This window comes from Linderina pennispora (genome assembly GCF_002104995.1).
Source record: "Linderina pennispora strain ATCC 12442 chromosome Unknown DL89scaffold_10, whole genome shotgun sequence".
Lineage (NCBI taxonomy): Eukaryota > Fungi > Kickxellomycota > Kickxellomycetes > Kickxellales > Kickxellaceae > Linderina > Linderina pennispora.
In genome coordinates this window covers 502593-529582 of record NW_024468258.1, presented here as the reverse complement: position 1 = coordinate 529582, position 26990 = coordinate 502593, and the positions used below count along the sequence as shown (strand labels likewise).

The window sequence follows — 26990 nt, the reverse complement described above, 5'->3', positions numbered from 1 at the left end:
TCTTTGGCACAGCTTTTCTCTAATACTTTTTGCGTTGCTTCCAACTATTATCTATGCTGACGATATTCCTCAACACTCCTGTCCCCTTTTAGCCTAAAGAAAGCTCGTATTGTTCATCTTCACTTTTTCTCTATTTGTCGCGTTCTCACAAACTCCCTATTTTGTTATATTATTTACGTCGCAGATAGCTGTTGCGGGTATTGTAGTATTTTTACGCTCCTTCCCCCGCTCTCAAACACACCACATATTGTCCAACGCTACTCCGACTTGGCACGCACATATGCAGACAATGTCGCTACAGAGCAACGGCAGCGCGACTATAGCCACGAACGGAGACCTGAAGCGGGCACACTCTGAAGAGCAGGACGATCATGTCAGAGAAGCGCCAGCGGACAGAAGACCCGGAGGAGCCCAAAGACAGCAGCATCGAGGAGCTGGCGAGTATAGAGTGCAGCGGGCAAATGTACTACATTGGCGACCACGTAGTCGTCAGCGACTCGGCAAAAGGAGGCCAGCGCGCCCCCGACAATCGCGCAGATCCATGGGATCCAGAAGCACACAGTGACGGGGGTGGTAACCCTGCATATTGTGCTGTTCTCATACCCCCACGAGATTGTGCACCCGCCATCGGTACAGTTCTTCCAGAACACGGTTCTGAAATCGACGCGCGAGGTGCAGGTGCCAGTGGCCCAGGTAGTGCGCCCGTGCTTTGTGGTGCCATCCAGCGATGCTGTGCGCGGCCACCCAGGGAGTACGACGAGCGGCCAGCATGGCCCGCTGTATGTGTGCGACTGCAAGTATATCGACAAAGGGTGCTTTCATCATGAAGGTGAAGAACCGCAACCGCCAGTACTGGCCGCACGCAATGACCGAGGAGCGGAAGCAGGCGCTGAGCGACATTATTGAGTGGGCGGGCGGGCCGCGGGAGCTGGAGAAACTCGGCAGTGGCCTGGAGGACTCCGGTGTGTCGCCGCGCACGCGTCGGTCGACGCGCCAGACATCAGCAGCCAGCACACCCACCACGCAGCCGCCCAGCACGCCGCTGATGTCGTACCCGATGGCGACCCGCCCGCTAGCCAACACCCAGGCGTTTGTGACCGGGCGCCAGTATGAGCCCGTCGATGCTGATGCAGTACCAGCAGATGATGCAGATGCGCCCAAACGCCATGTTTGTGCCTGGCTACCATGCCCACCACCGCGCAGTACATGCAGGCTGCGCAAATAGCCGCACCCGCGCCTACTCCAGTGCCCGTGACCCTGCCGAAAGCGCCGCGGCCGCCCGCCAAAGAACAAGCAGCTGATCCTGCAGCGTGAGCGCGAGGCCGCAGCCGCCGCAGCTGCTGCCGCCGCCGGTCACCCGCCGGTGCAGCCCAGCCCGCGCGTATCGGCACGCCGGCAGTCAGCCTACGGAAATGCCGGTCGTCCGCCGCCATCGGGACTGGGCTCGCCACAGACCATCATGATGGGCCACCGCTCGAGCATCGGCCATGTGTCGCAGGCCGTCGTTTAGCAGCCCACAGATTGTCGGTGCCCGGAACCAGCCGGCAGTTGTGAGCATGCCGGGCCAGCGCCCGCAGCTGCCCACCGCCCCGAGCCGCCCGCAGCCGCAGCCGCAGAAGACTGCGCCGCTAGCCCACATTGACCCCTCCACGATTCCACAGTTGCCGCCGGATCTGGTCAGTCTGTTTCCTACCAGCGACGGCATGATTCGGTGGTTCGCCACCGCGCCTGTGTGCAGAGTCAAGGCGCAGCCTACCGTGCATTCGGAGCAGTATCTGCAATGGAAGAACAGCAACAATAGCTACTGTGTCGTCTCAATGTTATCGCGTAGAATGCTGTTTGTTCCATTGTGCTGCCGGAGATTAAAAAATAGTCTGAGAGCCGTCTATATTGTGCGGTAGAAAGCCTAATGCACTGCATGTTTGTAATTTTTTGTTTTGCCACACAATCGCCCTACATTCCATTATGCTGTGGCGAGTCGCCCGTCGAGCGAGCAGTATAAAAGGACTGCGGGACCGCAGAGGTCTACCCAAACGCCATTACGCCCCTCCCCTTCCTTTTGATACCGACCAATCTCCCTCGCACCTAATACTCCACCACTCGTCCGCCCTAATGACCTCCTCATTCCTCCTAACGACCTCTACGCAATACAGCCAGCCCACATTCCTTCCAAGCTGCGCACATCCCCTCTACGTCCTTCTACCGCCCCCGACCAATTTCTTACGACTACCTAGGGCTGGCTTGCACCAACATAACGACCCACTTCCCAAGCTATGACGACCACTCCTCATGCCCACCCTTCTTTATTATCGCGTTAATAAACCTTTTCTTCCACTTGAATCTGTGGATATTTATATGTATCGCATATGCTGTTGAAGCAAATGACAATGAGAGTTAAACGTTCTTTAACGTCGGCTTGAGTGCGTTTACCGTCTCGATGGCAATAAAGCCAAAGCTCGACATGGATTCAGGATTAACTCCGCTCAGCTTGCCCTTACTTTGGATGATACCGCCCACACGGTCATTAGGCGCCACCTGCAATCATTCCAACGTCATCAGCACCAGCAAACCTGCTCTTGTCTCCAATGCGCCCAAAGATCTTGATCGCCTTTGCTGACCAGCTGTTCTCGTACCCAAACTCGGTGTCATTGTCGTACATATCGCGCAGCGGCGCGTTGTATTCACGCTCCCGCTCTGCAGCCTGTGCGTCAGCAGGATTGGGGAGCCCCTTCACTCCAGTTGTTCTCCCATCCCGCTCCTGGCCTGGCGCCAGAGGGCACCACCTTGATCGGGTCGCTGACGATCCACGTTACTTTAATATCACATCCCGTAAAAACGCTCTCTGTGAACTTGTCCTCGCGAGTGAGAGCGAGAATGAAGGACCCTTGGTGGTGAGTGGCCTTGCGCATCTCCTCCGCCATCCACTTGCTCATCGAAGTCCAGACCCGGAAGGTGCAGCATGGTAGTGTGCCCAAAGGTTACTGTCTGCTTACTTTTTGACGGCAGGTATCTCGGACCTGCCTTGCGCATGTCCGCAATGATATTAGAGGCCGCTTCTATGGCATTGTCAAAGGTGATGCAGTCTGTCAGGGTGATAACTTGGCGGCCGAAATCAAACATCACCGTCGTCATTCGCTCTGTTTCCAGGTTCACCACCGATGCCACCAGACGGCCAAGCTCCAGCAGCGACAGGTCAAAGAAGCGCACGCGCTCGTTCGGCTCCATGTCGTACTTGGACGCACACAGCTTGAAGATCCACTGGAACTGCTCCAATATGGTGCCGCGGAAATACGACTCATATAGGATCTTGCGTGCAGCCGGCGGCCGGCACACCATGCCGTATCGGCGCGACTCGATTGCGCCCAAGCTGCTGGCGCTGGCTGCGTACTCGGGAACCATAAAATGCAGATCACGACGTGACCCAGGTTTCATTTCCAAGCCGTGGTACATCATGAAGACCGCACGCTTAATGCGCAGCATCTCGGAGTACAGCTCGCCGGAATCAGTCGATATCACCTCCTTGTTTTTGCCAACGCGAACCTTCTTCAGAGCGTCGTCACTGATACCTGCGCGCAGAATCGTATTGTCAAGGCACTGTTCTACGAATATCGAGTGCAAGCGGGAAATGCGCGTGCTGCGCTCCAGAATCTGCTCGTTGATACAGATTTGCACCTTGTCAACCTTGTGGAATTCTGTGTCTGCATACACTCTTGGGTCGCGCTCAATATAGTTGCTCAACCGTGTCAGTGTCGAGACAACATCCACTGGGTAGTTGTCGAGGCCTTTGGAAATCCGCTGCAGGTCGTCAAGTGTGATATCGAGGGAGGGGTGCACGGCCAATGCGATGTTGTCGATGTCATTAAAGTCAGGGAGTGTGGTGATAACGCACTGCTGTGTCGCCTCGGCAATCTGGCGCATTTTGTTCGGATTCGACGATGAAACGACCGTCATAAACTGCAAGTACCGGCTCAGCTCGCGGATATCAAAGACCACGTCATTACTCGGCTTGTCAACAATCTTTTCGTAGTCATCGATGAAAAACACCGCCGTAATCCACTTTTTATCGCAGTACGCGCGGATACGCTTCAGCAGATCGTGCATCTTCACCTTCAGGTTCGTCTGCGCCATCTCGGTTTCCTTGTACCACTGGGTTATTGCATCCAAAACAGGCTGGTGGTCGATAAACCTGCAAGCCATGTGCTCGACAACTGATACAAACTGCTCGTTGGATCCCGGCTGCACAATAAGGTCGCCAGCATCGTCGATGTAGATGACCACGACGTTTTGCCGGCCCGCCAACTGGGCAGCAGCCCCAAGCATCAGGTGGCTTTTGCCCAGTCCCGACGGGCCAGAGATAAAGAGCGGCTCAATCGCCTCGAGCATGTCCATCTTGATGCTTGTGTCCTGGCTGGGCGCGTTCAAGGGGTCATGCGGAGCCTGGTCGATAAAGCACACTTGCTGGGTAAACTCGGGAGGGGCCCTGCTGATCTTCTGGCTTCCGTACTCTGTGATACCGTCAAACTTTGGCGGATACAAGCCCTTGGACCTGCCATGGGTGACAATCCACTCTGTGATGAGATTCATGAGTCCAGGTCGCACAGCAAGGTTGATCATGTAGGTGTTGGCCACCTCGACCGAGTCCGGCATCTGGCCAGGGACCTCGATTGCACCAATGTAGCGGACAAACCTCGTAGCAATGCCATGTGTAAAGTCTGGCACAGCGATAGCCACCTGCTGGCTAAGAAGTGTATGAAGCTCGGCGACTGCGGTATTTAGGGATTGAGCAATCGACCGGTCGTATTTATACATCGAGTCTAAGCTGTTACTGTCCGATATCTGCGTTTCCCATCCAATGGCAGGGCTCCTGTCTGTGGCGCGCGCACCTCTTGCCGTCAAAAGCTCCGTAGACCTATGGGTCGGTGGAATGGGCAAGCTACTGCCGTGCTGTGCTGGGCTATTAGTTGGTGACGTTGGCGGTTGTTGGCCCTGACCGCCTGATTTTTTACTGTCAGGCTTCTTCCGTTGACCAGAAAACATTAGGCAAGCGTCAAAAATGCTATAGTGACCACGTTGAGTTCCCTGGCGACAGATGGGACACCAACAAAGGTTTGAAGATACACAAGAGTATATAAAGGAGGGGAGCAGAAAGTAAGAGTATGAAAATTGAGAGGAAAACGGGGCTGCCGAGACAACTTGTCAAAAAGGCTGGCCTGCACACATTGACAAGATGCTGCATGAGGAATGGCCAATCACAACATGATTGGTTGCCTCGCACATCACAGCTGCAGTGGACATGCAGGCATGAATACTCTTCCTGTTGGATACCCACCAAACCCCTTCCCATGCCATGCTTGATGTGCACATACCTTGATGTAGTTGAGTAATGTGTGCAAATGCGGGCTAATTGCTATATGCAGCTAGGACCGACCAGACCGTGCTAGTTTGTAAGAGAGGAAAATGATGGCTAAAAGGACAAAAGTGAAAGAGAAGAAAAGTAGGGTGCGTTACCAGTCGCCTACGGTAGTCCCCATTTATAGACAGCCAGCCTCTGGAATCAAGAGGCAGAAACATCAAGGCTCGCTTGAAATGCATTGTGGTTTCCATCACCAAACACAACTCATATCTAACACTCGTACTACCGACTTGACGCCTGGTCTTTGGGTACCCCAGTCTATTTGACACCGATCCAGCGAAAAGCCCCCAATCACTTCACAAATCTGTGGTACCCACAGCGGCGACATGCAGACTGTCAACACCTAGCTTCAATATCTGACTAGTGAGTTTCGATCTGATCAGGAGCCATTGTCTGCACCACTATTGTTTTTCAGATTCACGCTTCACACTTAGCAGAGCTCAGAGACTACTGATTATCAAATGGCTTGTGCTTGTCATCCACAATATTTCGGACTCTAGCATACTTGGACACAAGTGTAGCACATTGTGCTTGCTGTGCCTCATAAACAGCTGCTTTCCAGTGCATCACCACTGTAGATGTTCTCTTTAGCTGGACTGCACAGGCTTGCCCTATGCAGTTAGGAATATCCATATACACGTGCTAATGGATCCTCTCGGAGAGCAGAATCTAGTAAGCTGTATTGACAGGTCTGTAGATAGCAGCTAAAAAAAAAAAGCATGCACCATTATGTTGGGCAAAAGGTGGATTCCAAACGTTGCCCCACCGCGGAGGGGTTTCTGCAGCTGTCAACTTTCCGCCATATGTTTCCGCCATGTCCCTCTACCGGTGATCCGCGCTCTGTGGTTCTGCATCCCCCCCCCACAGTTCCATGCTGCAGTAATCGAAATTGAATACAACACTAAAAGGAGCGGTCGGGCGCAGTGGAAAAGAGACAGGTGCGCATACGCCGTCTCACAGCTGTGCACCCCCCATCCCTTCCTACGTGCGGGCAGGGAATGTCATGGGTTTACTGACACCATGGCTGACCTTCTCTTCCTGCGACCGCTCACGATGCGTGACATAATAAATTGCCAATTACTGATACCGCACTTTGAAGTGGTGGATGGCACCCTGATTTGTCTGACATTCCTCTTATTGCCCTTTGATGATTATTGCCCTCTCTGTATAGAGCCCACCACTGTAGTGGATTCCAGGACATTGATGGCCGGCGAATTTTAGAGTGGAGCTACTCTGAAGCTCTGGTATAAAAGCCAGTCTCGACGGTGTGAGCCCATCCTGCTCCCTTTCCTCTCAATTTTGCATCCATAGCATCTACTCAACACCAACCGGACTTCCGATGGTCATGATCCAAGTAGCTAGCTCCGCTATTCTGGATGCCTTCCAGCAAAATCAGATCCTCTTGCATCTTCCACCCGCCATGCAGGGCCGATCCAGGGACAAGCCTCCATCTCTCATGGGATTGTCGATTCTTCGGCCAAGGCTCGGAAAACCTCGGCTAAGTGGCTGCGAACCCCAACTACACGCAGTTTCAGTGCAATCAGGCTCGACCGTCCGCCCAGCTACAAGCGTGGTTCATGGCCAGCTATCAATGATGTTGCGCATGGTCTGCCTTCGCCCTCATCATATCCAGGTATCGACCAGCTCCCCAGCTACGGCGACTCGCTAAAGCTGGGTGTGGTAGCTGCTCTAGCTGGAGCAGAGGAAGAGAGGAGCCCCATGAGTATCCTGCATGAGTCAACACTGGTGCGTCTGGCACTGGGGTTTGGGCGAGGGATACGTACTATGCATCGAGATATCGCCAACGAATATTCTGTTGCTGGCTCTCTATTTACTGAACAGCACCTAAGTGGGAGCTATGAGGGGATAACCTTCTGCAATACCGCTTTCCAGGCCAGGAAGTCTACACCTCGCCTGTTGTCAGCCAGTGGCAACTTGGTGCACCTGCGATCGAAAAGCCATCAATTCACCCTTACGGATACCAATATCCATGTGTGCGTAGAGCAAGTGTTCCAGGTCGCTTGCGTAGCCATCGGTGGAATCTAACCGGCAATCGCTCCCATCTCTCTGTCTCATCTCAAATGTAGATGTTAAAATATATAGCAGCAATTGTCAGGCAGATATGCACTGGCGAGCAATATTGGGCGGTATATACGTGTAGCAACGAAAGACACTGGCCAGTGCATTCAGACAGCAAGCAATAGGCTCAAGACACTTTGTAGTTTGTGTTGTGGGGGGTTCTGACGAGGATAGGCGTAGCTGCTAAGCAAGACACGAGTAGTAAAGGGCCTCTGCGGCGTGCCGCACCATGGTCTGGCCACTTGTTTTCCAAATAACATCACTCTGCGTTTTGTAATGATTGTGTAAAAAAAACTCAGAATGGGGGCCAATTGCGTCAGTACTGGCACACCGCTGTTTGCACATGTCTACTCAACGCCGATTCGGCAGTCCCTGACTGGACTTTTATCAGCCTTGATCGCCTTGCGGCTGAATGGGTCCAGCTCACAGTGCGGCGGATGGAGTTTTATTTTTCTCCCAGTGCGTGGTACAGAAAAGGCCCAGTGGCCAAAGAAATGAAATGGAAAGGGACAAAGTTGGGTCGACATCGTCCCCAAGATACGACATGTATTGATCCCAACGCTGTGACATTGTCGCAAGGTTGGGCTCTGGTGGAGGGCCAACTGGGTTTCTCCACAGTAGTACCTGGATAGCCTCTATTCTTGGCTTCGCGTATGAATCATACCTTGTATGTGTACCCTGGCGGCGATACTGAGTCTGCGGACCTCGCCTGCTGGCATCAGCTATCTGTGAGAGGGCGCGGATGTCAAACGTATGCATAGTCAATGATAGTCCGTGTGCTGGGTTTGTCAGCGTGCTGAGTTTGTCAGCGTGCGGCACCTCATATCCCCCCAATGTTTACCAGTATTTTGGCGGACTACCTGGTCGATATCTGTGCTGCGGGTTTCCGCAAGCACCTTGCATGCTATCTTTCCATATCAGCGCGCACCTTGCCCAGTCCCCCAGCGCTACCTCCCCCTCATGGATATCTCGGAGCTACAAGTGGAATTGCGCAGGCTCCTTCCCCTTGAACTCGTAAGGCATATTCTTCGTCGGCATTAAAGTTGATAGCAGCTAGCCAGAAGCGCTGTCATATATCTGCGGTTGACCGCCAATGGGGTGTGGATTGTCTTCCGAGCACTTGAGCCACGACCAAATCAGAGCATGGTTCCTGAGGCTGCCTGGTGTGCGATCCACGGGCTCTCCACCCCGTGGTCCGCGCTGGGCCTCATCGGATTGTTCCATTGGCCATGGGTTGCTAAGAAAAAGGCGTCACTGTGCTGGGAGAGAGCAGCCTAGCCCAGTGGAAAAGTGGATCTGCAAGAGTAAGCGAGCACTTCTTGCCATTCATGGTGAGCAGCATGGACGCACTCGCACAGCACCAACGACGAACATTCCTCCCCTGCATCGCCAGCCGAGAATGGATAGAGTTATAAATTGCCAGTCCCCAACCAGTTCCTGTATTATGTGCACTCCACACTGGGTTGACCAAAATATCTCAGCTTTATCGTCACTGTCTCATTCGGGCTCAGCGCACTGTTCCCCCGGCCAATTTCCTCGCTGGAATTCAGGACAGTATTGCCAAAAATCACATATAAACCAGTATCTCCCTCCCGGTCACGCCTTTGCCCCGATTTTCAGCCCTCCATCTCTCATTTCGCTTCTGCTCCGCAGGCCCTACCATTCCTTTCGATGTATCTTTCACAACAGATAGTCGAGACCACGGCTCACAGCGCTAATGCTGTCGTTCTGGATACGGTTCAGCGCAACCTGGTGCTTGCACAGCTGGCAGCCCAGCGGTCTCTCACCACACAGGAGCAGTTTGAGCTCACACCCGAGTCGCTCGAGGCAGGCCTCATCGAGACCGGCTCCCACGCGAACCGGCCGACGCTGGCCGAACGCCTGCGCAAGTCGATTTCGCGGGCGCGCGACGCCCTGATGCTCCGGCAGCCGCCTGGCTACTGCCGTGGCGCCTGGTCGATCATCAACGACATCCCGTACCCTCCGCCGCCGCCGTACGCCGGAAACAGCCGGCCGCCATCCTACGATGATGCGATGGAGATTGGGGTGATTGCCTCGCCGATGCGCGTCGCCGAGCAGCGCAGCCATGGGGGTGTCAGGCGGACGACGTCGACGCCGGGGCTGACTTCTCTGGCGCAAGGCGAGCAGGGCTTGCTGATCGACAGTGCAGGCGAAAATGACTTTTTGCCGGCTGGGCCGCTGCCTGGCGAGGAGCTGCTCCCGGAATACCCCGGCGCCGGCGAGCACGTCTGCTCGTCGGAGGTTGTTAGCCAGTGGCAGCTGGGGGAGCGTGCAATCGAGAAGCCCCCCATTCACCCGCGCGGGTACCGGTACCCGGCAGCACGCAGGGCGTCCGAGCCGGGTGTGCCGCAGAGCTCAGTGCCTGCACGCACCACCGATCATTTGGGTTCGCGCAGCCTTGGGTGGACTCTGTTCAGCAGCTCATCCCATCGCCCCTCGACGTCGTCGTAGAAGCGCATTCTCTCTCCCGTTTCCACCCGTCCGTTTCCCACATTCGCACTCTTGTACACCATGTCTCTTCTGTCTATAGTTCACTTTCGCAATCCATATCTCGCTGATTACACTCCGCAGCAGTGCTCAGCCTCAATCACACAATCGCAATGCTCCCTGCGCAATTCTGGCGAGCTCTAGCGGAACATATTGTATTAAAAAAACCAGTTGCGAGGTTGGCATCAATCAAAGCATCACGCAAGCAATGGTTCATTCCGGGCGCGCTGAGCTTCGACCTCCTCCTCTTCCTCCTCCTTCCTCCTCCGCTGCTCCTTGTGCTTGCTCAGGCAGGGCATGACTGGGCACGTGCGGCATCTCGAGCCGGAGCCTATCAGCCTCCTGCCGCTCCAGCTCCTCGAGCTCAGCCAGAACTGCGTCTTCGTCCTCGGCAGTCATGTGAGCCTGAAGCGCCTTCCGAAACCTCGTTCTGATAAGCAATTGCCTCTGCCGTGTCGTCGGCCAGCCGCTCGACATCCTCTATGCGCATCTCGTTGTTGAGCTGGGTCAGCACCTTGTTTCCCTGCTCCAGCCCAAACATGACGTCCTTTTGCACCAGCGAGAACTCTATTGTCTCGCTCAGCTGCTGCAGGTTGAACAGCTGGTCGTCGGTCTTCTTTATCATCTGCTCCTGGAACTTGCGTCGCCGGAGTGCCAGCAATGCGCGCTTTTTGTCACCCTTCAAGAGCAGCTCGCGGGCAATTGCGTCTTCGCGATCGAATATCACCTGGACCTAGCCGATTCACCCACACAGCAAACGTGCTAAGGGCGTTTAGTCTGGTGCTTCTACAGGGGCTCTGCTGGAGAGGGATTGCAGCAACTTGCCTTTTTCTGGTACTGCCGAAGCTTGTCCCGCTGCACTTTCATGTCCAGGATAGCCTTGTCATGCGCTGTAATCTTCTGTTTGCTCTGCCCTGCGCCCATTGTTGTATCAAGAAGTGTAGACCAGTGCTTGTCAGCGCGCAAAAATGCCGAAAATGCGTGACCTCACTGCAAAAGCATGTGCAGGATCTGTATATGTGTATTTGTACTTGGCCAGCACTTGTGGGCCGACAAGATACCCGGCATGTGGAGCATATGTGTAAAAAAGAAGGCTACTTCTTGGCCAGCAAAGCACGGCCCACGCGCGAACCAGTGGGGCGGCCCAGCTCATTGGAGATCCACTGGCCAATGCCCGCCAGCTTGTGCAGATCCACGCCGGTCCGGAAGCCCAAGCCCCTCAAGCAGATACACGACGTCCTCGGTGGCCACATTGCCCGTGGCGCCCTTGGCATACGGGCACCCGCCAAGACCCGCAACCGACGAGTCCACGACCCGGATCCCTGCCTCCAGCGACGCATAGATATTGGCCAGCGCCTGGCCGTACGTGTCGTGGCAGTGGATCGCCAGCTTCTCGACCGGCACCGTCTTGGACACGGCCTCGATCATCGCGCGGATCTCGCTTGGCCGCCCCACGCCGATCGTGTCGCCCAGCGAAATCTCGTAGCACCCGAGCGCCGCCAGACGTCCGGCGACGTCGGCAACTGCCTGCGGGTCGATCTTGCCCTCGTACGGGCACCCAACCACACAGGACACATACCCACGCACCCGCAGGCCCGCCTGCTGCGCCCGTGCTGCGACATCCTCAAACCTCCTGGATGCTCTCGGCAATCGAGCAGTTGATGTTCTTTTGGCTGAACGACTCGGACGCCGCGCCGAAAATCGCCACCTCCTCGGCACCCGCTGCAATTGCTGCCTCCAGACCCTTGGTGTTGGGCGTCAGCACTGGGTACGACACATTGGGACTGCGTGTAATGCCTGCCATGACCTGCTTGGCGTCGCCCATCTGCGGCACCCACTTTGGCGACACAAACGAGGTCGCCTCGACGACCGGGAGCCCGGCGTCTGTCAGCTGGTTGATCAGCGAGATCTTGACTGCTGCTGGGATCAGCGTCTTCTCGTTCTGCAGGCCGTCGCGAGGACCGACCTCGACGATCTTGACAAACGGCCGCGAGGCATCGGCAGACGGCAATGTCTTTGCCTTGGACACCCGGCGGGTTGTGCTGAAGGCGCGCGGGAGGCGGAAGCGCAGCGACGAGCGCAGGGAAAAGGTGCTCAGCGGGTTGAGGAACATCGTGTGAGTGAAAAATCGAGTGTGGGAAAAAAGATAAGCAGAGACAAGAAAGACCCAGGCGACGCTCACCTGCGAATGCGGAAGGCGGTCTCATTTATAATCATTTACAACAGACTGCGGCGCCATTCATCACGCGCACAAACTTATCTATAGCCAGCGAATTAGCAAGGCAAGTAGATCTAGCATATCATGGATATCATTCAGCTGCTGGATGTGCTGGAGAGGCCAAGTGCCGATCATCAATCCCATTCTGATGCGGTGCCAGTCTGGGTATCTCCACATGTCGATGTGTCTATTTAGCGCTGGCTGACAACTGAGTAGTGACCACGCTACACATACCAGTGCTACCTGCATATACACATGTTACCCCCTGTCTCAGTAGTGCATTGCTGAGTGCCCAAACCTTTGCTGTTTCCCCACACATGAAAGTCATTTTGTGGTGTCCAGACCATGCTGGCTGGATATTCAGCTACCGGTGGATTGATCCACCAGCATCGTGGTCGGCAATATGCAACCAGCTGCCTCCGGTTTTGGGGGATGCGCGGTGGGTAGTTTGCAGGTGGCGGGTCTAGAGGCCGGTGCGGCCTGTTACCTAAGCGCCAGATGTGCGCTAGCAGCTCGCCATGGCGGATCAGTCATATTTATATTGCTGGCCGGGTTGCCCGTCAAACATCAGGTGAGGTGGAGAGGGCTAGGGCTGTGCAACCACGGCTACCGCTAGACTGGCCACAGGCAGCCAAGCGGAATAAAACGCACCTCTTAGCCTACTCCACCGCCAAAATCCTTTCCCTTTTTCCTCGTCAATACTGAACATACTTTTACCTCTTTCTTAAAAGCTACCTTACCCTGTCGTTTACATCCAAACAATCCTATATCCCACCAATGGCCTCGGATTCAACCGACCACGAAAAACTGCTGGGTGCCTCGGAGCAGCAGCACCGGCGGGCCGATATAGAGAGCAGTGAGGCGGGGCAGAGGCGTGCCCAGCTTCTTCGGCAGAAGCGGATCGAGCGCGTAGTGCAATACGTGTTTGGTGGCATATTCCTCCTTCTCGTCATCATCATCACCACGTACGCAGTGTCCAACACCATCATTGGATGCGCTGATCCTGTCGAAGAGCAGCAGGACGCAGCGCGGCTGATGGACTACAATGAGCTTGACTGCCGGACCACCGGGTGCAACAGGAACTTTGAGTGTGTCCTGCTGGACGCGGAGTTTGAGTGCGCCAACCCGCCGTGCAAAAAGTCCATCTACCAGTGCGTTCCGGCAGCCATGTTTGAGGACTCTGATAAGGTGGTGTCTATCCAGGCTGCACCGCCAATGATTAAGCGGGCTATGCCTGTTCAGACAGCCCAGCTGCAGGCTGACTTATTGAGCCTGGCTGCTGTCGACGAGCTCGAGGGCGACATGCCGCCAGCCTTGGCAAAGTGCATCGAGAACCACGATGGACGGAGTATCTGGCGGATCGAGGGCGACGCGTGCAACACCTGCCGCTGCACTGACTCGGGCAGGGTCACCTGCACCCGCAAGCTGTGCAACCCGAACAACCTGCTGTTCGAGTCGCTGATGAGCAAGGCGGAGAGCAACGAGCTGGCTAGCCCACAGTCGACAGCGCCGGCAGTCAAAAAGGCTGCTCCTGTAGTGGAGGCGGCGGGTTCCAAGGGCCCAGATCGTGTGAACCGTGCCGCACGCACTCGGACGACCATCATGATTCCTGTTGTCACACTTGCCGACGAGGAAGGTGAGCTCGCAACACTGTTCACATCGGTTGCCGTGGATATCCAGAGCTGAGTCTCACTTTGCGTCTATTTCTGCCAAGTGACCCTCGTAGCTTATAGCCTGTTTAATGTATACTCCTGTTCTAAATCTGGGTGTGCTTCGTGTGCACTGACAAAGCAGAGCCGTATCTGCGAGTCGGGCTGAGGCAGTGTCTGCGATCAAAATTACTCAGATCAATGACTGCGCATTTGGGAAAACCGTGCCTTTTTTCGCCAGCTCCCGCCTGCGTGCTGCGCCGCCTCTTTCTGTTCGCTGCTGTTTCTGAATTCTGTACTCTTGCTCTTTTCCATTCTGCAATTACGTCTCGCCAAGGAAATGTGCATTTGACAATGGCAGGATATGACGACTACGACTGCACCATCGACGACCTCGATGACAGCATATTCCGTGACATAATGCCCGAGGACCTGGAGTCTGACACCGAATGTAGCACCTCGTTGGGTCGGGCAGGAGGTGGTAGCCCCCTGGTGTCGTCGTTCAACAGCAAGCCAGGGAACACCGGCAGAACCAGCCATACCAGTAGCGCTTATTCAACAAGCACACTGCGGCCAACGTTCAGACCGTTGCAACCAGAGGCAAAGGGTCCGCCAAAGACCATTGACCTCAATCGATTCATATTCAACAGCAGTGGCACTGCCAGTAGCAACGGCAGCTCTGGGGTACAGCCAGCTCGCCAGCAGTTCCAGGCGAACAGGAAAAGCGATGCACCCAAGATAAGCAATGGGTGGATGTCGGGTAATGCACAGCACAAGCTCGCCACGAAGGCAACTACTGCGCCTGTGTCTGGGCAGAGGACTATTATATCGATGTTTAGCACCAAGAGCAAATTGCTAGCTAAACCGGCTAATCAGCAGCAGCACCAGCATCAGAAGCAGCAGAATCCAGCGCTTGCCTCTAACATGAGCAGGCCTGCAGCAAACCCTCTAGGCAACGGTGACATTATTGACCTGGATGATCTTGATTTAGACCTGGATGCGCTCTATGGTGATGGCTTGGACTCGGATCTGGATGAAACGCCAGCACAACAGCATAGCCCCCCGCCACGGTCCACTACAGCAGCAACAACGACGTCGCGAGCGCTGCCATTTGTTCTGAAATCTGCTGGCCAAGCATTGCCACTGTCGCGGATTAGCGGCGACAATTCACTGGTTGAGGAAACCCATCGCATGGACCTCAAGGCTATGGAGACATATATATACCCGCTTCTTGGCGGGCAGCCGGCGCGTGCATACCAGCAGGGTGCTATCCGGCGGTGTTTGTTTCAGAATACGCTGGTTGCGCTGCCGACCGGCATGGGCAAGACGCTTATTGCTGTGGTCGTGATGGCAAACTTTGCCCGGTGGTTTCCAGACTCCATGACAGTGTTTCTGGCACCTACCAAGCCGCTGGTTACGCAGCAGATGCACGCTTGCGACGGCATGATCCATGCAATTCTCAAGCGCACCGGTGTCCCGGCATCAACAATCGAGTCACTGCAGGACCAGTCGAATTGGGTAGTGCAGATGAACGGCAGCGTATCGACAGAGTCCCGGTCAGCACTCTGGAAGGGCGCGCGCTTTGTGTTTGCCACACCACAGATCCTGCAGAATGACCTAAAGTCCGGCACGCTCGATGGCGACACTGCGCGCAGGATCTCGCTTGTGGTGATCGATGAGGCCCATCGTGCCACAGGCAAGTATGCCTATGGTGAGTCCATCTCGCTCCTGCGCGAGGTGTACTTTGGCAACCAGATACAGGCGGTCCCACTAGCTGCACCGTTTCGTGTGATGGCGCTTACAGCCACACCTGGCTCAAAGATCAATGCAGTACAGGAGGTCATCCATCGCCTGTTCATCTCCCACATTTTCCTGCGCACTGAGGAGTCGATGGACGTGGCGCCGTATTTGCACGGGCGACGGATCGAGGAGATGGTTATTCCAATGCCACCATGGCTGCTAGCTGCGCGAGAATGCCTGGGCAATGTGATGAAGCGCAGCATCAACATCCTGTGCCATGTCTGCGGTGCTATGCAGAATCCAGGCGACCCGCTTCGAGTCGCATCATTTGCAATCCGCACCGAGCGCGACCGATTTATGCAGCGCCCGTATGGTGGAGGCGCGTCAGGAATGGACAAGGGGCGGATATTGAGTGAGTTTACGGTAGCGATGATGCTGGCGTCTGCCATCCAGCTGCTGTCGGAGCACGGGCTGCGACCAGCATGGGCATCGCTGAGGGAATGCAATCTAGAGGTTATGCGTGCTCGACAGAAGATCGGGCAGACGTCTCGCGCAAAGGCTGACTGTGTTGACAGCGTCGAATGGGCAACTATGATGCGTGAGTTTGGGCAGCTGGTCGACGCCCTAGACAATAGACCCGCAGGAACCAACAACCGCAGCCTCGGCGTAAAACCTGCTCAGAGTAATGGCCAGCAGCGCACAGATGTTGTGTCAAACTTCTTCAGTGTGTCGAACACTGCGCCTGGCGGTTCTGGGAGACCGGGACAAAGCATCGCATCGCTGACGAAGCCTGGGTTTCTTGGTCACCCAAAGCTGGAGCGTCTGCTACAGGTGGTCCGGGACCATTTCTCCAAGACCCAAGCGAGTGGGAGCCTGAGCGCATCAACACGGATCATTGTGTTTTCCCAGTACCGCGGATCGGTTAACGAGATTGTTGGTGTTCTGAGCCGACTCAAGCCACAGGTATCCTGCGAGCCTTTCATCGGCCAGAGCAGGTCGTCTACAAGCTCAGCGCCAGCCGGTGGGTCGCGTGGACGTGGACGCGGTGGTGGTGGCTGGGGATGGCGGGGCCGCGGCCGCGGCGGTAGTAGCGGTGGGGGGTTTAGTCGTGGTGTGCCAGCTGACAGCGAAGATACCGATCCGGACCATGACATTCCGCCAGAGCTGCTTGGTGAGCAGGGTTCGCGGGGACAGACGCAGAAAGAGCAGCTTGCTGTGCTAGACCGATTCCGCAAGGGCCAAACCAACGTCATCGTTGCTACATGTGTCGGCGAAGAGGGCTTGGATATCGGTGAGGTTGATCTGATTATCAACTACGATGCCCCTGGGTCGCCGGTCCGCCTGCTGCAGCGGATTGGACGCACAGGGCGAGCGCGGCGAGGCACTGTGATATTGTTCCTTGCCAAGGACACTCGAGAAGAAAACACATATAAGAAAGCGCAGCGAGAGTACAAGAGTGTGCAGCAGAAAATCTCGACAGGGAAGGGGCTCATGCTGCGTGCCGAGATCAGTCCACCAATGGTCCCGCCTGGCTTGCCAACTGGCCCGCCGGCCTGCAAGGAGATTGATGTGTCAAAGGCGGATATTGCCCTGGCAGCATCAGAAATGGACCATGGATCCAAGAGCAGGACAAGGCGAGCCAAACCGACTGCGAGCTCCAAGGCTAAGCGCAAGCGGCAGGGCATTGGTGCTGGCGTGGATTTAGACGAGATGGCCGAGTTCGTCTGGCTTACAAACAAGTACCACGTCGATTTGGCTCATGGCCATGGTGGATCTGGCGGCTTCATCTCAGCTGCATCGGTTTCGAGCGGTACCAGACAGGCTATCACTCCTGGCTCTGAGAAAGGCACTGTGTCTAACATCCTGGACCGAGGTGCAGCGTGGCAGGCGCAAGCGTCGCCGTCGTGCTCGGTCGCGCATACGCAGAGGTCCGAGGTGTACTGGAGGGTAATGGCCGGTATTGAGCACGCCCGCTTCAGCCACGACTTGGGTGATCAGGGTGACCAGAGTCAGCCTGGATCATCACAGAGCAGGTTCAAGATGCCTGGCATCACTCTCACCGTGCAGGATGCGGGTCGACCTTTTGTCAATGAGCCCCTGAAGGCCATCCAACGCGAGACAAAACGCGTAGCAGCACATCGACCAGCGCTCAAGCCAAAGCCAAAGCCAAAGAAGCCAAAGCTGGCTCTGAACAAGAGCGACATGTCTGATTTTGAGAGTGCGATCAGCCTGATCTCTGATGATGACGACAATGGCACTAAGGGAGACAGCGACGAAGAGCTTGAGGATATCGACAGTATTCTGAGCAAGGCAGCGGCTGCACCAAGGGAGTCCAGGAGTGCTGACATGTTCAGGCCTCCGCCATTGCCACCACAGACTGCGCGCAGGGCATCCCCCGAACCAGGGCCATCAAAGAATGCTGCAAACGATGTCATGGTGATTGACTCTTCGCCGCTGGAAAACGACTTTCTGCACAAGCTAGCCGATCAGAAGTGTCCCAGTCCGCCATTGCGGCGCTCTGCAGAGGTAACTCCTGCGCGTCCAGCAGCCAAAAAGCCAGCCAGTGTGCGTAGCTCGGTCAGACACAAGGCGGCAATACCTGCATCCGGACCGGCAGCAAGCGCTAAGCGCCGACGGGAGAGCAGTGCAGGCACTGAAACCCAGACATCGCAGCGAAACCTGAGTGAGACTTTGGACAAACTGGCAAAGAGCGGAAAGGCAAAGCGGGCATTCGACTGGTCTATGTCGTTTCATGCTAAGCTGGTTGGCGATGCGAAGACAGCGGGAGTTGATCTGGCACTAAACGACCCAGCAGGTCTAGACGACCCACAGCTGCCTGTGCATTGTGACTTGCCGCTGGAGTCGCCATTTGGGAATATCGGTATGCCGGGTGCCTTTGACAAGCTCTATGACGAGAACCAGCCGCACTTGACTCCCGAGGATCCCGTGGCAGAGCCCGAAGATCAGTCGCGGCAACTGTGTGCGGCCAGTGACAGCGGTAGCAGATCTGGTTTGTCGGCCAGCGATCACACTAGCCACACTGGCAGCTCGCCTCCGACCCAGCCTATTCCAGAGAGTCCGCCAGCACTGGCTGCCCAGAGGAGTGTCGACGAGTTCGATACAGCATTGATGGACATGTCCATGAATCTGAGTACGCTTGACAACCTGATGCAAAGCGCCCAGCTCATGGTTCCAGCAACACCGAACGAGGAGCCTGTGCTCTTGGTTGCAGAATCGGGTCATGGGCCGGATGATTTAAAAAGCAATTCAGCGCTCAGCGCAGATATATTGGACGGTATCGACATGGGTGTGCTGGACATCGATATGGATGCAGCAGAGATTCTTGCTGTCTCTTCCGATGACGACTATGGCAGTGCGGAGGATAGGCACAGAGCCAATGTGGCGGCATCGCTCCAGGCAGCCAAGCCCGCCCCGCCCTCTTCGCCGCAATCGATGCCGCGCCGGTCTGCTCGTCCTCAAGTCCACAGGCAAAGCCCAAGCCCAAGTCCGATGGCAGAAGCAGCAGCTGGATTGCCACAACACATGGCGATGCCGGCATCATCATCGCCAGTGCGTGGACCCGGACGGCGGCGACTTATTCGCGGTAGGGCTGCGGCGCACAGAGAAGACTCACCAGAGTGTAATCGGCCGTCCCTGCCGCTGCTGTCTACGGCTGCTCAAGGCGACACGGTGACGCCAGTCCAGACAAGACGCGAGAAGAGGCATGAGCGGGGAAGGCTTAAACGACCGCCGCAAGCACCGAAGAAGCTTGCTTGGAACCAGTTTATTGACAACGAGGTCGAGGTCGGAGACAGTGAGAGCGGCGATGACGGGCCAAGGCGCAAGGTTGTTATCAGCGAAGATGAAGAAGATAGTCGCGAGAATCTCGACCAGGACCTGTCCAGCTTTATTGTCGACGACGAGGACGTCGAGTACGATACGCCGCGAAAGAGCCGCAGTGGTGTATCTGCAGCACGGTCGGCTGTGGATGACCTGAGCCCGGACCACAGCAATGGCATGGATTTTTACCGCCGAGCCATGCATAGTCAGGGCACACCTGTGTCGGAGCTCATGCGGCAGTTGGCTGAGCGCGAAAAGAAGCGGCGGTGGGTCGATGACACTCCGGTGCGAAAGAACACCCGACCGCTGATGCTAGTCAGAGGCGACGATGATAGCGATGTCCACTCGGTTGCTGGATACACTGACGATGAGGACGAGGACGAGGACGGCCAAGGCAGCTCAGATTTCGAGCGAGCTGAGGATCTTTTCACGCAGCATAGATAAGGCACTGTTTTGGATGAGAACCATTGCCCTATAAATGGTATGTTTGTTTTTGTCCTCATTGCGTGTAACGGCTGTGTCCGCAGGTCATTTCGGATGCTGGGATCCGCAAGGAAAAGAACTGCAGTATGTATGTGCGAATGTGCGAATGTGCTTTCCCTAGAGTGAGAGCGCAGGTTGGATCACAATGAACTGTGAACGTAGTGTAGAGACACGTAGCGACTCTAGGGATATTGCGCTCACAGTGCCACGGTTGTCAGAAATCGGCGCGCTGCTACTACATCCGATTTGCGCATGATGCCTACACATGCTGCCTGCATATTGCTGTAGGTGGTCGAATAACAAACAAGAGCAGGGGACCCGGGTCCATTACTGCATGCGTTCTCAGAGAGGATCCATCCGTAGTCAAAGCAACCTTGGTACGAAAATAGGTCCGGCAATAGAGCAGGTTATGTGTATTTGCACGGTCGCTTCCAAAGTGTATTCCAGCTTAGAAACTGGCGCGACATCCGTGCTTCCAAAGAGATGTGCTCCGGTACCATGTATGTGCGCATTGCTGGCAACACCTGATGCAAACAACCTGCACACTCATTCTTTCCTATTGCGCTCGGAGTAGAGTGGGTCAGCGCACTACCATGTATAGCACTGGGCAAATCGGGAAACTGTCGAGCACGTAGCAAATTACGTGCTGTAGCGGGGGATCCACGGGTCCGTCCCAGAACGGCAGTGCCTAACCTCCCTCAAATAGTGCAGAGCAGCAATTCTGGGGACAGGGTATTGCCGAGGGACCCAGCAGTGGGGCAGCGCCTGAGCTCGGCCATTTTGACAATTTTGGCCCAGGAACTGCAGCTGCTTCGTTCTTGGTAGGCTGTGGTTTGATTCGGATATCGCGATTCCCGCTGGTCCCACTGTGAAGAATGGGCTTTGGGTCGACTTGCAAACGAAGGGCCACAGTGGGCGCTTCCCGCTAGCATTTTTGTCTGCAAAAGCGCATGCAGCGGAACATAGGTTTGCAGCGTTGGACATTGGTTGGAAACCCGCATTGCTGCTCAGTATATGTGCCCAGGCTCCAATGACCGACTGCCTAGCCTCAAGGTGGCGAATACGCTATGGTTCTGTGCATCAATCCTACATATCGCTGCAGCAAGCAGCACAGACCCTCGCTGGAAATGCAGCCCGTCGCACCGCTTTCCCATTCGCCACAGCGACTCCGCGGATATTATGTGCTGCAGGCAGCAGAAACCTACTTTTAATGTGGTCCCGCCTGCGACAGTCATGGGAACCCGGCGCAAACGCATGCACAACGACGGTACTGCCATCGATTGCAATCGATGCGGGAGCGATTTGCTTTGTAAGAGCAGGATTTGCCGCGCGAATTATTTATCATTCTCGCCGGTACCGATTGCACCAATCGCTGGCGGATGCCGTATATGGAAACTTTTCGTCACGGCTGGCCCAAGAGAAAGAATAGGGCAAACGCAGCGGATAGTGGATTGGCATGGGTTTGCTGCCGCATCATTTGCCAGTGCGTCTGCAGTTGGGAGCGCAGGGAAGCCAGAGGCGCCTCTGGCAGAGGCGGCGGTGTCCACCCAGCTTGAACGAAAAAGGGATGGGCCATGGTCGACAATGCTGTGGATGTAGGATGTTTAATGTGCGGTTTCATAGGCGCTAGTCAATCGCTGGAGGGCGCTGCAGCTCTGGCTTTGACAGTGGTGGCGAGGATGCAATTCGCTGTTCGCTATCCCAAGCTACATGGCTGGTTCAGCATCGCAAGAGTGCCAGCCAGAGTGCTCAGAGTCCAGTGGCTGCATTACAGAAATCGCGAATGCTGCAGAGCAGGGATTGGAACAGGTGCTGGCGAGTGCAAAGGATTTGCTGACGTGGCCAGGCAGCGGCTGTTCCAGGGCTGTACTCGGACGATAGCCGCAGCCTCGCAGCCCTATCTGAACATACAACCTGTGTTCACGCTGGCCAGCAGACTGCCAAAGCTTTCAGGAACACTGGATTCGCCCAGAGCGCCGGCAATTGTGCGGTGGCAGATGGCCACAAATGGCCATGGCGGAATAAAAAATGTTCCACATGCCTACCATGGATTTGGCCATGTCCGAGCGCCTGCCCGCCCTCTGTCCCAGCCCTTTAAAACCCCAGGCGGGCCGCCAGGACCACCGTTGGCCTCCACCTCTCCACCTCCACACTTTTGCAAACTCTCGAACGCTCTCCCAGCCTCGCCTCCCCGCTTCGCACGCTAAATCGCTTTTGTGAGCTGGTCCCAGCCTCAGCGACAACGCTCTAAACGCGCTGATCCCATCCACCTTCCTAATCGATAAAGATAGCTCCTTCTCCTTGGCCCTCAGCTGCCGTCGCAACCCGAACAGCGCCAGATTTTGTTTTTATTTGTTCCTTTTTATTCCCAGGAGGTGCTAGGTCTGAACAATCCCCCCATCGCTGGCTTCCTTCTGCTCCAAGCAGCGAATTCTCCCTCCCACCCGCCGAGCGGTAGGATTCGTCTCCCTTTTAATACACGCGTCCCGCAGGCGCCTTGCGCATCCTCGGCCTGTCCGTGTTCTTGACGTGACTCTTTTTCTCTCCTTACCTTTTTGCCATTATTGTACTGTGCGTATTACACCACCCCACCTCTTTCCCCCACCTGTCCGATTTCTCTGCGCTTTATTACTACGCCATCTCTGCATTATCTGCGATCCCGATATACGATCCCCTCCCCAGTACCGCTACCACCGCCACCATCACCGCCTGTGTAAGTAGTATATGCGTCCATGCGCTCATCTTGCGCCGGAAGCATAAAATGGGGAGCATATGAAAACCAGTCCGCGCCGACTGTTCCTCCCACCAGTCACCAGCAGTGTGAGCGCCAAAACCCAGTTTCATCCTACTTGCATCCCTGTCTTTGTTTGCTCTAGTGCAACAGCTATGGACCATACTGGCTTTTCGGCGGCTTTTCTTTCTCCTCACCCGTCCCTCTACACACGGATTTCCGGCTCACTGGTCACCGAACAATATTTGCCGTCAATGCTGGGCTTCGCAAACTGCGCTGTTCATAGTTGTTGATTTGCCGGGGGCTGCTCGACACATTCTCCCTTCTGTTTTTGCACTCTCGTCTGCCCACTTGATGCTCCATCCTCCCCACACTACCCGAAGGAAAATGGATGTGTAATTTGCGTGGCAGGTGCGGTGTAGATTGGCACTGGCCAACAGACCACGTCGCTCACTTTGGGCTCCTCTCTAAAGATAATCCACGCAGTCGGATCGAAGTTGAAGTGATGCTGTCCGTCCTTGCTTGCCCCAGCTACGGCGAACTCATTTTGGGCGCAGTACTGGCTATTGCAGCCGATCCCAGTCACGGCCCTCTAGGGCTGAAGAGCAGGGAACCGCGCTAAACGCAATAGGACGGTATGTCGGCACTGTAATTGGGCCACCTGTGCCAAACAACATGGATTCGCAATTCTGCACCATCTGCTCATCCTCCTCCCCGGCCCCTATTTTGTTTACAGGTTCGGCACATTATTGGGCTGCAAAAGCAAAATAGCTTGGAGTGTCCACTAAGCCAGCCGCTGCTCCTATTCTGGTTTGCGGTGCCATGTGCCCCCTTGCAAAACCCGCCTGCCTTCTTGGTTGCTCGCTATGCTGTAGACTTACGCTAGCGCTTTGTCTTCTGCGCCCAGAGTTTCAGCTGCTCCGCCCGACCACCCCTTGTATATATCTCCCCAGGGCTGCCCATCCCTCCAGCTGGCATCTTCTGCCGACTTTAATTTCCACTTTTTCTCTTGTTACATCGGCGGCTCTAAAACATTCACCGCACATAATTATTAGTCATCTCCCTCTCCTCACCCCGCATTTATAAACTGTACGCATATTCCTAAACCACAGCCATGTCGGACGATGTAGGATTCTACAACACGCTCCAGGTCCTCGAGCTAAGATCTCGCAAAAAGAGACTGAGCAGCACATTTATGGAGATGTCTAACCAAAATCAAATTACGCTCTTCAAGTTGTCGACGTCTTCGGGCAACGACATGGAGCACCCAGTACGCCCTAACGACCGGTTCTCGGGCGTGGTGGTTCTCCAGCTCTCGCGCCCCGTGTATGCGTCGCAGGTGACACTCGAGTTCACCGGAACAGAGCGTCGGATGTCGGCGCTCAAGGGCCTGTCAAAGTTCATAAAGACACAGCTATTTTCGATAACAGTGACAGTATGGAAGCCGACACATGACGGACCCAGCCCTTCGTCGGTGCTCTCCGACGGCATCCACGTTTTCAACTTCACCTGCCAGATGCCAAACGTCAACTACCCCCAGTCAATCGAGCGCCAAGAGTACGACTATCGGTACACGCTGCGCGCGCTCGTCAAGGTACCGCTGGATCAGCGGTCGGAATACAGCATTGCTGTGGTCGAGAAGGACGTGCATTGCGCCCCGCTGATTACACAGTCGCTGAACCTGGAGACGCTCAGTATCATGGAGACGCTCTACTTTGAGAAGAAGGGCAAGAAGGGCAAGGCTGCGGTTGAGCTGCGCGCAGGCATCACCGGCCACCAGATCCTCCCTGGATCCAAGGTGAAGATTGACATGTCAATCAAGGAGCTGTCGAGCACGAACTGGACCAAGGTCGTCGCTCGGCTGATGGAGCGCACCAACTGTCGCGAGGGCACCAAGAGCACGTTCTCGCAGCCGCACTGGTCGGCCGATCGCGAGCTGGCACACACAGAGCTGGTGCGGTCATCCGTGTACAACTTTTTCCTCAACGACGAGCTGACCGGCGCGGATAGCTCAGGTAAGCAGCTTTGGGGGTGAGCACCATGGGAACATTTGTCCTCCAGCTGACGCCAGCGCCTAGAGGCAACTGCTGCACATGCAGTGCATCCTGGATTCCCCTCTCCACAGAGGAGGCAAAGACTGTGGGAGAGCACGGCGTATGCACCGTCTCGCATCTGAAAGAAGCCAAAAAAAATCAACCAGATATATGCCTTCTTCTGCTTTCATCGATGTGCGATGGTGGTCAAGGATTGGTTGCACTGCCAATTTACGAGCGTCAGAGGGATTATTGAATGTGGGCAATCCATGTTCCTCATGTGCGCATGCATATTCGGATAGGGAGCTATTTGCTGTATTGCTGGAAATCGCCGTGCCCCTTCACTAGCTAATTACAAGCATGTCCTGGTCCCTTCAATTGTAGAATCGACAACGAAGAACGGAAGCACCGTGACAAACGAGACGATGTACTTCTCCATTCCCTTGATGGCGTGCAGTCCGCTTGGCAGCGACCACCTCGAGTTCACGCATTACATCCGGCTGGAGATTGTGCTGCCCAACTGGCGCTCCAGCGACCGCGCAGTGTACACCGAGTTCCCAGTCAAGCTGCTGACCTGCGACCCACAGTCGGCGGTTTCCATGCTGAACCGGCAGATGTCGATGCTTCAGCTCGAGCGGAGCAATAGCACCGATGCCCAGTCGTTTGTCAGCACCCCGCAGTCACCGACGCTGAACAGGGCGCCGAGCATTACCTCGTTCCAGGGCTCACGCAACGGACTCGCTGGGTCGCTTCCAGTTGCTTACTACGAGGTACATCCGGTGCAGCGGCCGTACCCGGTGCTGTCGATGCTCAAGCAGAGCAACTATTCTGGACCTGGAGATGTCCCCAGCGACCTTGTTTCTGTCAGCAAGGCCTCAGGAAAGCCCTCGACCAGCCGGAGCCTCAAGCACTCGACAATGGGCAGCTCGCACAAGTCTGAGTACAGCTTTGATGGCCGGTCGATGCATTCGTCAATGCAGTCGTCAATGAGCACAGCAGAAGACCCTGCTGAAGAGCGGTACCGGGCGCGGCCATTGCCGCCACCACCACCATCGATGCTGCAGATGCCGTCGCAGTCGTCGGTGATGCAGGTGTCGACATCGCCGCCGCCGCTGCCTGATACCCCAATGCCAACCAGCAACAACTACTCGCCAACCACAGTGGTCACACCAGTGTCTGCACGTTACCCCGAGTTTACACAGCAGAAGCTGCCGCCCCTGCCACCGCAGTCGCCGACACACAGCGCATACCAGGGCGGGCTGATCCCGTCGCCATACAGCTCAGCACACACGTCTACCAACAGTGCTGGGGCATATGAGGGCAACCTGATGCTGCAGCCTGTGCCGAGCAAGGCTAGCTCAGGAGGAGGAGGGGTCATAAAGGACCTCATTTCGGCACCATTCAATGTGGTGAAGCACGACACTGGGTTGATTCCGCTGCCGCAGCAGCCAGCTGTCTCGCTGCCGGTCCCGCCTGGCGACGTCCTGAGCGGGGGATTCGGGTTCCCGACATTTAGCAAGTCGAAAAAGCCGCAGCTGCAGCGTCCGCATACGTCAGCACAGATGACTATGGCTGCTGCCTCGCCGCCGCCAGACCTTCCGGGAGATGACTTTGACAGCGATGATGACGCCGGGTACTTCAAGTCATCAATGGCCCGGCGGTCTAGTGAGCGTGAGCGTGCTAATGAGCGCGGTCTGTTCAGGCTGCGCAAGAACTCATCAATCAAGGTGTCGCGGTGAAGAAAAACGAAAATGGCTCGTGTGTTTAAAAAGCGAAAAATGGTTACCACAAAGTCGCATACCCGGTTCTCAAAACATCTGTATTTTCTGTTTACATCTCAGTGTCTTGTTTCTATTAAAATCCTGCCAAAAGCTTTATCATGCTATGACAAACATGTGTGTGCGCCCTATCCACTTGTATGCAAACGGTGGGCGGCCAGCCACTTGGCTGTTGGGCTTACCAGCTGAGCTCAATACGCAGATGGAGTAGAAGGCAGCTCTAACTATTGAGAGCCGAGCTATAGCTAGAGACAGGCATGATTGCCCTAGCCTAGCCTGAAGAACCACACCACCTACAGATGCGATTGTTGTTCAGAATAGCTGCCCCGTGAAGCCTGCCACCACTGGAATAAAGATGGAGATGCTTAATAGTACAGCTGCCTGCTGAGCGAAGGAGGCAATGGGAATATATACTTTGCAGACTCAGTTTGAAGATAACAGAGTAAGACAGATGTATCCTCAAAAACACCTCACCGCACATCGCCACACTCTATTTAGCTCGATGGCTATCCACTTTA

General features: G+C 55.5%; 9 protein-coding genes across 9 annotated transcripts; 6 read left to right on the top strand and 3 right to left on the bottom strand.

The window, feature by feature from the left end:
• Positions 1-289: 289 nt before the first annotated feature.
• On the top strand, positions 290-1910 carry DL89DRAFT_294209 (uncharacterized protein; the record flags this gene model as incomplete). The annotated part of the gene is made up of 8 exons (XM_040890489.1): positions 290-373; positions 408-482; positions 538-783; positions 812-1093; positions 1134-1202; positions 1268-1501; positions 1542-1808; positions 1902-1910. 8 exons carry the CDS (start codon positions 290-292, stop codon positions 1908-1910), a joined length of 1266 nt encoding a protein of 421 aa, XP_040742126.1.
• A 32-nt stretch (positions 1911-1942) lies between these two features.
• On the bottom strand, positions 1943-5304 carry DL89DRAFT_268829 (uncharacterized protein). The gene is made up of 25 exons (XM_040888053.1): positions 4970-5304; positions 4910-4936; positions 4765-4885; positions 4600-4734; positions 4561-4566; positions 4505-4539; positions 4243-4483; positions 4168-4218; positions 4108-4146; positions 4045-4083; positions 3991-4017; positions 3943-3954; positions 3835-3909; positions 3740-3795; positions 3673-3709; positions 3596-3648; positions 3517-3559; positions 3389-3492; positions 3334-3367; positions 3208-3306; positions 3171-3177; positions 2926-3137; positions 2781-2900; positions 2536-2758; positions 1943-2477 (listed from the first exon to the last, which is right to left on the bottom strand). Exons 1-25 carry the CDS (start codon positions 5035-5037, stop codon positions 2395-2397), a joined length of 1947 nt encoding a protein of 648 aa, XP_040742125.1. The 5' UTR covers positions 5038-5304; the 3' UTR covers positions 1943-2394.
• Positions 5305-6099: 795 nt separating this feature from the next.
• Positions 6100-6883, top strand: DL89DRAFT_31202 (uncharacterized protein). The gene has a single exon (XM_040890980.1). It carries the CDS (start codon positions 6143-6145, stop codon positions 6632-6634), a length of 492 nt encoding a protein of 163 aa, XP_040742124.1. The 5' UTR covers positions 6100-6142; the 3' UTR covers positions 6635-6883.
• Positions 6884-8947: 2064 nt separating this feature from the next.
• DL89DRAFT_268827 (uncharacterized protein) lies at positions 8948-10237 on the top strand. Its single transcript, XM_040888052.1, has one exon. It carries the CDS (start codon positions 9164-9166, stop codon positions 9962-9964), a length of 801 nt encoding a protein of 266 aa, XP_040742123.1. The 5' UTR covers positions 8948-9163; the 3' UTR covers positions 9965-10237.
• Positions 10238-10239: 2 nt separating this feature from the next.
• On the bottom strand, positions 10240-10964 carry DL89DRAFT_268826 (uncharacterized protein; the record flags this gene model as incomplete). The annotated part of the gene is given in 2 exon segments (XM_040888051.1): positions 10240-10405; positions 10425-10964. Coding segments are annotated over 2 exon segments (367 nt in total), but the record flags the coding sequence as incomplete, so codon positions are not given.
• Positions 10965-11094: 130 nt separating this feature from the next.
• On the bottom strand, positions 11095-12113 carry DL89DRAFT_278700 (hydroxymethylglutaryl-CoA lyase; the record flags this gene model as incomplete). Its single annotated transcript, XM_040889521.1, has 3 exons — positions 11095-11181; positions 11234-11602; positions 11631-12113. 3 exons carry the CDS (start codon positions 12111-12113, stop codon positions 11095-11097), a joined length of 939 nt encoding a protein of 312 aa, XP_040742121.1.
• A 664-nt stretch (positions 12114-12777) lies between these two features.
• Positions 12778-13986, top strand: DL89DRAFT_31186 (uncharacterized protein). Its single transcript, XM_040890978.1, has one exon. It carries the CDS (start codon positions 12996-12998, stop codon positions 13902-13904), a length of 909 nt encoding a protein of 302 aa, XP_040742120.1. The 5' UTR covers positions 12778-12995; the 3' UTR covers positions 13905-13986.
• Positions 13987-14791: 805 nt separating this feature from the next.
• On the top strand, positions 14792-17095 carry DL89DRAFT_225231 (P-loop containing nucleoside triphosphate hydrolase protein; the record flags this gene model as incomplete). Its single annotated transcript, XM_040884739.1, has 4 exons — positions 14792-15338; positions 15390-16209; positions 16378-16628; positions 16770-17095. Coding segments are annotated over 4 exons (1944 nt in total), but the record flags the coding sequence as incomplete, so codon positions are not given.
• Positions 17096-23775: 6680 nt separating this feature from the next.
• On the top strand, positions 23776-26433 carry DL89DRAFT_294202 (uncharacterized protein; the record flags this gene model as incomplete). The annotated part of the gene is made up of 2 exons (XM_040890488.1): positions 23776-24676; positions 25079-26433. 2 exons carry the CDS (start codon positions 23776-23778, stop codon positions 26431-26433), a joined length of 2256 nt encoding a protein of 751 aa, XP_040742118.1.
• Between the last annotated feature and the right edge of the window lie 557 nt (positions 26434-26990).

What these genes read in the sequence shown, in the direction of transcription:
- DL89DRAFT_268829 (XM_040888053.1), bottom strand. Translation starts at nt 5,037, where the DNA reads ATGTTTTCTGGTCAACGGAAGAAGCCTGACAGTAAAAAATCAGGCGGT. An exon ending in TGGCGCAGACGAACCTGAAG is followed by an intron (nt 4,084 to 4,107) that starts GTGAAGATGCAC and finishes GATCTGCTGAAG; the next exon opens with CGTATCCGCGCGTACTGCGA. An exon ending in GTCTGGACTTCGATGAGCAA is followed by an intron (nt 2,901 to 2,925) that starts GTGGATGGCGGA and finishes GAGATGCGCAAG; the next exon opens with GCCACTCACCACCAAGGGTC.
- DL89DRAFT_31202 (XM_040890980.1), top strand. Translation starts at nt 6,143, where the DNA reads ATGTTGGGCAAAAGGTGGATTCCAAACGTTGCCCCACCGCGGAGGGGT.
- DL89DRAFT_268827 (XM_040888052.1), top strand. Translation starts at nt 9,164, where the DNA reads ATGTATCTTTCACAACAGATAGTCGAGACCACGGCTCACAGCGCTAAT.
- DL89DRAFT_31186 (XM_040890978.1), top strand. Translation starts at nt 12,996, where the DNA reads ATGGCCTCGGATTCAACCGACCACGAAAAACTGCTGGGTGCCTCGGAG.